Source organism: Vigna umbellata, chromosome 8, assembly GCF_029865625.1.
Source record: "Vigna umbellata cultivar VRB3 chromosome 8, Vumbellata_1.0, whole genome shotgun sequence".
NCBI classification, from domain to species: domain Eukaryota; kingdom Viridiplantae; phylum Streptophyta; class Magnoliopsida; order Fabales; family Fabaceae; genus Vigna; species Vigna umbellata.
Window position 1 is genome coordinate 42395347 of NC_142172.1, and position 12145 is coordinate 42407491.

Sequence of the window (12145 nt, forward strand, 5' to 3'; positions counted from 1 at the left end):
GACCTACTTAAAAATCTATAAATACCTTAGATAAGATAAAGAGATAAGTTGTTGCATTTATTGAACATTTAAGACTTGATTACTTTAACCAATCTATAGTCTGAAAACTAGAGCATAGAGTATCTTTAAGTAAAGGAAATAGAAAAAACTAACTGAAACTGAATAAGACTAAATTGTAAAAATGTGTCTCTCGATATATTGAAACAATATTAAAGAAAATAAATGTTGAACTTTTGCTACAAATATTCTTTCAAGACAATAAAAACAATATAAATCTATATTACATAATTTAAAGTGCTAAAATTTAAACTAAAATACCAAATAATAAATAAAATTATATCTCAATGAACTAACTCTTGAATATTTCACTCGCAGTGATAATGTAAATCGTAATGGTTACAAGGGAAAAAAAACAACTAAATAAAAGTATTCTTTCATTAAAAAGCATTAGTAATGTTTCTTATCATATTCTAAGATACGTTTAACATGATTATTTTAATATTTTTTATCCATTAGTTAATGTAAAAAAGAATTTAACAACTGAACAGAGTCCGTTAAATTTCAATGTCAACGTGTCTAACTTTTCACTTGCTCAGAGCAGTGGAAAAGATGGTTCATAATTCTATAAAAGGAAAGCTGAGAAGAAAGAAAGAAACCATGGTAGGGGAAGTTGTGTAGTGCGCGAGTTCCACGCGCATTTTTAATTTCCTTTGGGTCTTCGTCTTAGGGTTTGCACTTCTAAATACTCAAATATCTTTCTCTTATGCCATTCAATCGGTTCTCGAGTTATCAATAACATTCACGCTTTCCATTTCCATGAAGAAAATGAATCACCTCATGTTTTCTTCTTCATTTTCAAAATTCATCATTATTAGTATTCCTTTTCGTTGGAATTAGACATACTTTTAAATCTGTGTTCCCTGTTTAATTTTGATATTGTATTTTTTTTTTCTGTTTTGCCTAACAGAAAAGTTTAAGAATGGAAAGAAAGAACAAGAGGAAGAATGCATCGAGCACTGCCGCAGGTATACACAATTTATCTATGTATCTATCTTCTTGCTTTAGACTCAAATAGTTGTAGTAGTTTCGGTTTCTTACGCATGATTTAATACTCTGCATTCAATTATCAGTCAAGCAAAATTTTATCCATTTATTTTTTCGCTTGAATTAGAAAATTGTTAAAACTTAAATTTAGCATTTTAATTTTGATACTTTAATGTTGTATATCCTCCGGTAGTTTTGAAAGTTTTATATCAGAACTCATTATTTAGCCTTGACTGTATTAAGTACCTGGTTAAATAAATTTACCCATATGATCTATATGTTAGAAAAATTAAAAGAAAATTTGAAATTAACTTCTTTATAAGTTTAAGTATAACTTGTAAAAATTTGTATATTTTTCTAAATTTTTCGTTGTGAAAAAGTTTGTTTAATTTTTTTCTTTTTTAGAAGTGCTAATTGACAAACTCGTCCAAATAGCTCCCTGATACATTAACACGATCATGATCATTGTGCTTCCCTGTATAAACAGCTGGTAGCAGCTCGGAAGCCGCGATGAGTGAGGCAATTGAACCTTCAAGCAGTGGTAGTTGTGACAAAATCTCCTTCTTCCTCTAACTTACATATTTTGAAATTGTTATTAACTAAAGACGCGCTTGGATGAATCTCTCTATACAAGAGTAAAGAGAAAAATTCATAAACTAAAATTAGCTTATACAAGTTAATATGTAAAAGAAATTTAATATATTTTTTGTAAATTTTTATTTTTAATTTATACGTAAGCTTATTTTAGTTTATGAAAAAAAAAGGTTTTTTTTTGTCCCTTTTTAAGAAACACTTACGGAGAAACTCATCCAAACAAATCTCATCATTGCTCCCGTATAGTATTAGACTTTAATAGTGAAGGCATATTTCATCTATTTGAGGGGACTTATTTGATAGTATTGCTTGGGTGTGAGGTTGCATTCCCACCTTTATGTGTAGTTCCATCCCGGGAACTGAGCTTTGATCCTAACAGATGCTGCAAACTGCTCAAACCCACAGTTGCTCTAGCAGAATCCTAGTGTCTTGATAATGTATTATTCAATTAGCTATCAGGGCCATTGAAAAAAAGCCACCCCTGCCATTGGATTCTTCCAGCACTCAACAAGTAAAGCAGGATGTGAACAAAATATCCCAATCTATGCTGATCAAGCTTTATAACTTTTGTACTCGTCGACCAAAGGCAAATGAGGAATTGAGGTAGATAGCTTAGGTGTCTTAATATTTTTATTTCGTTTTTTGTTTTTTTATTAATATCAAAGATCACAAATTCAAATCCCAGTGTCGTGGTTAGTATGTTCGGCGTTCACTTAAACCGCAGGGATACCTATACAATGAAACCAAAAGGATGCGTCAGTAATATGGTCAGTATTGAACATTCAAAAGGCTCAATTTAAGGTGCCTGTTATGTCATACAACACTGAAAACTATATATAACGTTCAGGTGATTTTAGCTGCTGGAAAGATAATTATGGAAGAGGAGAAGGAAACAAATGGGACTGTCACTCGTCATATATTTAGCCCACAATTTATGGTCAGTAGTTAACTACAATGTTTATAAACAACAGAGTTGCGGTCCTGTTCGTGTTCCATATAACGTCTAGTTAGCATAACAATCTAATGTCATGTTTCTGTGTAGAATAAGGTAAAATGTGACTTAAATCTTTCTAATGAAGATAGCCACAAGACTTGGTGTATTGATGATGTATCTGTATTCATCTTGCCGAGTAAACTGGGTTATGAAGTCTATCAGTGCAAACTGGTAAGTATGTTGACACCTTTAATTGAGTATGAAAATTATAGTGGCTTGCAAACTACTTTATTTGAGTATGGTAGTACACAGTGTCTTTCAGGTATGATCATTTGTTGCATTTGTCCTTCTTTCAGATCTTTGCACCAACTTTGTTTGAAGAGCATTGGTCTTGTTATGTACTCGAGCCCAAGGACAAAACCCTGTATGTGTTAGACTCGATGCGTGATACACTCTCAACTAGCAAGAAGAACTTGGATGATGCAACGGTAGTGTTGATCATTTCTTTTTTCCTTGGGAAAAATTTAAATTATTTTTTGTAAAATTGTTATCCCTAACTATTCGTCTGGTCCAACCAATCAACGGTTTTTTAATTAAAAGAAACGTCGTTTTGAGGAGCTGCTGGTATTAATGAGTCCTGGTTCGACCAAAGAGAATGTATCAATAACACTGGTTTACGCTGATGTTCCTAGGCAGAAAAACATGTGAGTAGTGTGCAGCGGTAGTGTTCATTGTAGAGAACTCGATACATTAGTGTTGACTGATATTGTTTCTCATTGATGCTTTCGATGTTTGATAAAGTCATGATTGTGGCATCTATGTGCTGAAATACATGGAAATTTGGGATGGATCGGTAAAATGGCAAGACAAAACCATGCCTGATTATCAATATGTGAGTATAAATTTGTCTTTCACTATGCTAACCATGTCGAATTGCGACTAACTTTATAAGATTTTTTACAGAAAGAAATCGCGCAGTTTCGGCAAAGCCTTTTGTGTGGATGGGTTCAACATCCTAAAAATGAGGTCAGAGAAAAGATTTTGGAGGCAGCAGGAGTGTGGGGAAAATTAAGCTGATTGAAATTGACCATCAAGCAACCGTGTCTAAGAGATTTCTCTAATAAATCTTGGTTAATTTTTCTTTTAAACTAAATAAAGTTTTATTTTTACACATTCGAGATGCTTAAGAAAATTGATTCCTCTTGGTAGAGCTGTCTGATGCTGTTATAGTAAGTTGTGATCAGTTATTGCAAACAACTGGGATTGTATTGAAAATTTTTACTGACCTAGAGATCAACATAAATTTTACCATGTTATGTAATAATGTGAATTTTATTATCAATGATTAGATTGATCATCTTTAATGATATTATTATACATATTTCTTATTTTATAGAAAAACTTGACCCCAAATCTTACTTAAAAGAATTTATCATTTTCACACAATGTTGACAAATAGAAACTTATTATAAGGATGCCATTATCAATAATTGCAGCTTTGATAGAAAGGGTTTCATGTTTTAATCAAAATCGAAAGCAAGAAAACCTAATTATAAATGGTCATCATCTAGGAGGAATGTTATGATTGTTAACCTTATTTGGTTTTAGTGGAATGTGTAGAGTGAGAAGAATTGAAAAAATTGTAACGATGTGATAAAAACTCTCTATATAATATAATAAATTTTTAAAATTTTTAATTTAATCCTAATAAAAGTTGTATGAATTAAAATTTTAAAATAATTAATCATAAAAAATAATTAATTTTTAAAATTGGAAATGATAGTTAAATTTTTTTTTTATATTATTCTAATGATCAATTTTTCAATACAATTTTAATTTATTTTTCTAATATTTATCTTGCAATAAAAAAGAATAACTACTATCAAATTAATATTCAATTAAACTTAACTTTGTGTAAATTAAAATAAAGTAACAGATTAAAAAATTAAGACAAGTTTAAATCAATAATGAAAAAAAGTCATTTAAATGTCTTTAAAAATTTGAACTAAAATGTTTATGTCACTTTTTATTAGAATTAATTTTTATACTAATTTTTATGACGTTGAATTATGCATTTCCTTTTTACAATACTGATAAATTAATATTTTTATGGAATACAATTAATTCATATGTAATTATAAAATGTAATTAATTTTTACTGACAACAATTAAATGAAATCCTTCTAATTTTAAATTCAATTCAAAGATCTTGACCGTTTATTAAAGTTTTTAACTTTCTATCACTGTCATCATTATTAAACCAAAGTTGATTTGACTTTCTGATTAACCTTTTGATCAGAGATACCTTCGTTAAATACTTAAAGTAGTGTATTGATTTTTTTTTCAACTTCAAATATATGAATCACACAAAAATACATCGTTAGGTCATGTTTTCACAATATTTCATCTAGTTAAATATAAGCAAAAGTAATATATACAATAACAAAGGAAATGCAATATTCATCACAGGTAGTAGAAATGCAATATCTATATCTATGAGGGCATAAGTGATAGTAAAACATCAAAGTAGTACAGTTTTATTTGAAAATTACTTACGAGTATTCTTTTTAAAAAAGTCACATGAATTGAAAAACGATGCTTAAAATATGACATTTTTAAAATGCTCTTCTTGAATCTGTAGCACAGCTTTAATAAATTCTTTTAATTTATTTAAAAATCGTGCTTATAAATAGTTTTATTAATAAAATTACATTAAAGTTGTATTTGTAATCATCACTTGAATAAATTATAAAGAATAATTAGAGTGGAGTTTGTAAGTACAACTTATCATTGCTTTTAAAATTTGAAGTTATGTTTGTTTACTAAAGTCATGCTTACAAATAGAATTTTATCTTAAATTGATAAATCGGAAAATAATATATTACAATAGTGCTACAAAACATAATATTGATAAATAAAATAAAAAAAACTATACTGAAGTACGATTTTTTTTCATGAAAACATTATTTCAAACATGACTTATTTAGGATTTATTTATTTCTGTAACATCTTATATATTTCATTTTCAAATAAAATTGCACCATTTTCATTTTTTGTTTCATCTCACATTAAACTAACCCAAATACAGTAAGAGGTGAAGAACATTATAAGGAAGTTAGTACATTTCCCTAAAAAAAAACTTCAATAGACCTAAAAGAGAATAGAACTTGAGAGTGACCATTGAACAAGAAACTAACATTTGGTAATACTACTACTTCCATACATTACCAGGTACTCATCCAAGAGAAAATAATAGTGCAGAAAGTTTTATTCTTATACAAACTGGTATAAATTCTGTGCCAAGTAAAATGGAGTAGGAACTTTAAATTATAGACTGTATGCCTAAAATTCATGCCTATGCAACAGGTGATGAGAATTTTGATAGAAATTACATTAAGTCGTATAACTGAAGCTGCTATCTCCATTGACAAATAATACCTGGGTTTTTTACTTGGTCAATTTCAAGCTGAAATCCCAAAGTTTCTTGGCCAAATCAGCATCAGTCCCAAGTGAGGTTGGTTGGGCAACATTACTGTCTGAAAAATACTTGCCACTAACTCCCTTCACTTGTGGGTGTAATGCTACATAGCATGTTGTTGCTGCTCCCTGCATTACAAGGTCAGCAAGCAAGGTCAGAAGATTCTCATACTAGAGGACACTGTATCCTTATGGATACTATATCTAGGTGAATTGTAAGTTATCTTCAGGTTAATTTCATAATAAACGTTTTAAATTGTATTGGATATAATTAAGAACAAATAAATGTCCTAAATCACAGCATGTCAATGTCCAACATTTATAATGATGTTACCTGCGGGACGTTTTTAAAAACGAGTCTACCAATAACATTAATTATACCTGCACAAATCAAACAGAAATATGTACGTGAAACTCAGCTAGTCATTATCTCAAATGGAAAAAATGAACAAAATTCTTAGAGATGAATTGATATTTAAAACTAAAAAGACCATTTCCAAGTGACCATGACAAGTGCTTCACATGAGTGCTCAAACTTTTCTTCAGTATGCCCGTATTCAAAATTCAGCAGGGCTGACTGATAAAACACTTGATATGGACCTGATGTAAGCATCAATGTGGAACAAGACATGGAGCAGTTGTAGACTTGAGTCTCAAACCCATAATTTGGAAGGTCTATTTGTGTTTGAATTAATATTAAGTTTAGTTGAACTTAATTAAAGTTGAAAAAAAAAACTCATTATAGTTTTTAAGTCAACAGGAATTTTGAGGTAAATTTGACTTATAACTAATCTGAAGAAAAAAAGATATCAAACATGTTGATACAGTGTTAATGGAAAATGAAAATCCAGATACACCCTATATTTGTAATCATAACAGAACAATATGGGGAGAGAAGTTATGCTGCTGAGTTTGCTAGTTAATTAGACCTAGCAGAGAGGTTATCGGGGGAAGAAGAGTGGTAGAATGAAAAGAACATATGTAGGATCACACCATAAACTAGCTCAAGGCCTTATAAACCCCAAGTCAGTTTGCTGAGGAGCTGATTCTAGAACAATAAGAGCATTGTTTCTTTCATTCGAATAAAAATGTTTACTACCAATTATCATTCTTGGTATTGGTTTTTCATAGATATTTGTGTACCAAATTTATGACATAAAAACAATGCACACATATACGAGCTTACCGCATTTTAAAAGGAAATTAAAAGTAAATAAACAAGATAATGCAGAATAAATTATTTAGTAGAGCAAATCTCAGGACCTATACAATTCTTAGACAGGACATGAATAGTACAATGCCATAGTTACCGTTTATTGGAGTATGACGGAAAAGATTGGTGGTAATTGCTCCAGGATGAAGAGAATTTGCAGAAATCTCCACCCCATCTTCCTGTTCAAGATGAAACAGGCAAAATTTCATAAAAAAAACATCAAATGTGGCAAAAACAAAGTGACGTTTTTACTAACCCTACAAAGTAAAAGAAAGCCACTGAAAAGCAGAATAAGAAAGTAACACAATGATCCACGATTGCATTTGCATAACCAGCAGGTATTAGGAAAGATGTATTGTGAAAAAGAAAAATACTCTTAAAATTAAGTAATTCTATATTAGATCCTAAAGAACTTTATAGCTTCCGAAATAATATGTAAATTACACTACTATAGAGGAGAAGCCAGCTCACCCTGAGACGCCTTGAAAGTTCATTCGCATGTAAAATGTTGGCAAGCTTTGACTGCCCATATGCACCCCAGGCTCTGTAACTGAACACAAGAAAGCAAACATAATTAAATATGCATGTCATATAACAGTTTTCCAATTGACAAACACTACAGGTACAGGAATCATGTTTTCGTGCTTAATTTTTTCAAGAAAATTAAAGTGAATCAATTGTTTCAGCAGTAAACAAGGAAGCAAACATAATCGAATATGCATAACACTTCTTATTTCAACAAGTACTACAATAATCATGTCTCTATTCTTAATGCAATAAATGCAACTAAGAAGTGCATAGATTCTACAATTATATCCATGAGCATTTGATCCTGTCGAATGTATAACTGTTCGAGCAAATTAACAAACAGAATGCATTAGACTTTGTATTATTTTATTTTAAATAAAAGTTATGTAAATTGATAGGATAAATCTGTTTTATCCTATTTTTTAGACATTATCTTTTATCAGTTTGCTAACTGATAGTTTTTCTGTTTTGCTTATGTTCTATAAATATGTTGATTTACACAGGAATAAAAACAGGCCCTTTTTGCACATACAGTTCCTGACAAAAAAAAATAATAATCTACAGATCCTATGAACAGGTTTTTTTATCAGATCTGGCATCTCCAAAGCATATGTTGTTGTAATTTGAATTTAGGTTACACATTTACCTTGACTTATCATTAATTTTGTCAAAACGGATTCCTTCAGAATATGCAAACCGGTGAGCCTCAGAAGAGACATTAACAATTCTTCCTTCTTTCTTAGTTTCACGTGAAGTTTTCTTCATAGTGTCCAACAAAAGATTTGTCAATAAAAAGTGACCTGCAAAATTATGTTAAGTAAAAACATCAGTATTAAGATGACCAACACATCCTCTCAGTCAGTGCATTTAAAAGAACAAAAATGTAGCTACTTGATGTTTAATGTAAAATATCACCCAATTATACAGGTTGAGACAATCGTATCTTCCTAAGTATAGTAATACACACATTCAATGTTTCAATGACTTATGACCACTTACCCCAAGAGAGAAAAAGAAAGGATTCGTTCGTCTATGACTATATATTGATCATCCAAGTAAGTAATTAGCTAAATAATCAGAAAGATATGAATCATATGGCCCACACCAACTACAAACTACTTCAAGTGCCAAAATGTTATAGAATAACATATCGGTGAATATGAAGCTGTGTCACTATTAGTAATCAAATGAACTTCCACATAGAAGAACACTCAGTTAGTTAGAGCTTCAATTATGCAATCAGATTCTCAACATACCAATGTGATTTGTGGCAAACTGTAGTTCAATTTTGTCTGCAGAGAGCTTGAAAGGGCATGCCATAATTCCTGCGTTGTTTCTAAAAAAACCAGAAAACAATATTACCCTTGTGCTTTCTTGAATGATCGGGATTAAGAGATATCACTTGCAACATAGCCACACACAATGAGAGAGAACCAGTAACTGACGACTTCACTAAAAAACAGTGATAAATAAACAGTGAATAATTAGTTGATAATATGATTCATGTCATCTGCTTTTCTTACATCAAGATGTTCAACGGAAGACCAGAAGACTTAAAATCAGATGCAAATTTTTTGACAGAATCCATTGAACTGAGATCTAATTCCAAGGCATCAACTTTTGCAGCGGGAATCTCCTTAAGTATTGTTTCTTTGACATCTTTAGCAGCAACCATATTTCTCACGCCCATGATCACATGGACACCTCGCAAAGCAAGTACACGTGTAGTCTCAGTGCCAATACCACTGGATGCTCCTGTTACCACAATGTTCATATACCATATTTAAACGATGGAACATTTCGAGAATTATTTATCATGCTAATTGCAAGAATTCAATAAAGCATACATATGAAAAGATAAAGTATGCTACTTCCCAGTAGTTTTTTTATAGAGAAGGTTTAAATTTAAAAATCAGTCCGCAAGAATTTCAGCCCGAAGTCGACATTTATGGATTGTCTATGACTGCAACCTCACCACAACAGTGGCTGCCTAAGCTGCGATTCTTTTCAATATCAAAGATCCAAACTGAACCTCAATTGAGACCCCAATTTAAATCATTGGTCCTATGCTCATATAGCACACAAGACGTGTATTCAACAATAGGGCACACTAAAAAAACTCATTAACAAGACGAACAAATTTATAGGTAAAAGAGCACTACCGCTTAGCCGGCTTAGCAATAACATAAGCCAATTGAACCCGAGATTAAAGATTTTTCAATTTGTTCAGTCAAACACTGAACTGAGTAGAAGAAAAATTGCAGCAAGAACATGAGAATAAAAAAGATTTTTCAAAGGCAACTACAACGACAAAACAGCGTCTGCAAGATCAGACAAAAAGGTCATCAGGGAAAAAAAAATATTTTTTTTACATGGATGAAAGATACCCATGAAAAAAATATACAAGAAAAAAGAAAAAAAAATGGAAAAGAAGTGAGGAACCTGTAACAATGGCAGTGAGACCAGTTCCATCAAGACCTTCAGTGACTTGCTCAGCAGTGGATGATGATGAAAACCCAGAAGCCCCTTTCTTGCTGAATGGCCACATCTCTGTGTGACTATGATTCTCTCCCACAAACAAACAGACAAAATCTATCAGAGAGAAATGGCACCGTTGCACTGCCTGAAACTGAAACCAGGTGGATATTCTATATATACAAATAGGCAAAACTGCACATGTTACATTTATTATTCCTACAATCACAAAATATAGAGTTTTTATTATTTTTCATAATAATTATATTATATATCTTATCCGTTGCTTCTCCAATCACAAAAACACATGAGAAGTTTTGTTATTTTTGTTCCGTATAATAATCTTATAAAAAAAACTAAAATTTTAATGACTTGTAAGAATAATTTTATCACTTGAAAATACACACTTTTAACTTTTATTTAAAAAGAAAATTTTTCATTTTGCATGTTCATGTATTTACTTTCAATACTCTTTTCCTTAACTTTATTTTAATTAGTCTTACTTAAAATATTAAATAATGACATTAAAAATACTATAATTGATTTAATTAAAATATTAAATAAGGACATCATAATATCAGTCGAATTTCGGATTACACCTTGCTGAGTCAGTAAAATTGAAAAAGTATTACTTCCACGTAAGTGAATTGTAAATGACAAGTAATATAATTAATAATCACATGATGACTTCGTATATAATTAAGATGTTATATTTAATTTTTTTCATATAATTTTAATGACTTTGATGCTCCAAAGAGGATAAAGCTAAGCCACAGGTTATGTCGTGTGTGATTTTTCATATTATGATTTTAATGCTCCGAAAAGGATAAAGTTCAGCCGCACTGTTGTTAGCCAAATAAATTACACAAATTTCTGATTTGATGGTATGAGAGGTGCTTAATTCGTGGAAAAAAAGTAGATTAATTTGCTTTCACACTGGGATTTTTCAAATTAGGTGAGACAGTGTATTTTGACAAATTTTGTATTTATCACGCAACAAAAAAAAATTGTATAAAAAAAATTGCACAACTGAAATTTATCATACCCATACCTAAAAGAGTAATTTGCCAAATATAATATATTTCAAGCCAATGACTGAGTTTAAAAAAAAAGTAAAAGTGAAAACAAAATTGTTATCTCATGTTTATATTGAAAATAAATCAGACTGAAAAAATAAAAACTAATTCAATCGAATAAGACAGTTACATTGTTTCCTCTATTAACATATTAAGTATTTAAGTTTTAAATTTATAATAATGATGAATTTAAATTTATGTGTGCATGAGAGAATACCATTTAATGTAATAAAGTATGGTATTCGATAGAAAAATAACTACTAATAAATATTTTATACAAATAACGCATCAATCAATTTCCATTGCTTACACTTAAACAAAGCAAACTACAACTAAAGTTTCAGTGAAACTGGATTATTTAAGAAAATGGTTTTCTTATAAGCTCACAAAAATAATAAAAATGAATTCAGCTCATACAGATAAATTAAATTGTAAAAATTATTTCCTATTGAAATTTTAAAATTTAGCTTTCAATTGTTAGCAAATAGTTGTTTTCAATTATAGAATAGTTGATTTCGATTTTTTTAGGCTTAAATTTGTTGGTGTGGTTCAATTTAATTTTCATTTTTTTAGGCTTTCGTTTTCTCTCATTTCCTGATTCCATCTTTACAGTATTCATACTTGAACCAAATCGTGAGACAGTTAAGTAACAGTTTTTAACTCAATCAATTACTTGAATTTCATAGTTAATTAAAGATTAAATTTAATCAGTTATACGCATAATAGCAACGAATTTTCATGTACCTTCAATAAGGATATAGTGGATATCACATTTTATGAATAATTTATTTTCTCTCATGTAAA

General features: G+C 30.2%; 2 protein-coding genes across 2 annotated transcripts; one reads left to right on the plus strand and one right to left on the minus strand.

The window, feature by feature from the left end:
- Window positions 1–568: 568 nt before the first annotated feature.
- On the plus strand, window positions 569–3949 carry LOC124837462 (ubiquitin-like-specific protease ESD4). Its single transcript, XM_047312824.2, has 11 exons — window positions 569–660; window positions 968–1025; window positions 1532–1585; window positions 2091–2241; window positions 2324–2405; window positions 2486–2575; window positions 2681–2803; window positions 2929–3060; window positions 3173–3276; window positions 3374–3464; window positions 3536–3949. Exons 1-11 carry the CDS (start codon window positions 610–612, stop codon window positions 3647–3649), a joined length of 1050 nt encoding a protein of 349 aa, XP_047168780.1. The 5' UTR covers window positions 569–609; the 3' UTR covers window positions 3650–3949.
- A 1797-nt stretch (window positions 3950–5746) lies between these two features.
- LOC124837481 (short-chain dehydrogenase TIC 32, chloroplastic-like) lies at window positions 5747–10436 on the minus strand. Its single transcript, XM_047312848.2, has 8 exons — window positions 10233–10436; window positions 9314–9545; window positions 9047–9126; window positions 8437–8590; window positions 7734–7812; window positions 7360–7441; window positions 6384–6430; window positions 5747–6178 (listed from the first exon to the last, which is right to left on the minus strand). Exons 1-8 carry the CDS (start codon window positions 10336–10338, stop codon window positions 6020–6022), a joined length of 939 nt encoding a protein of 312 aa, XP_047168804.1. The 5' UTR covers window positions 10339–10436; the 3' UTR covers window positions 5747–6019.
- Window positions 10437–12145: the final 1709 nt, after the last annotated feature.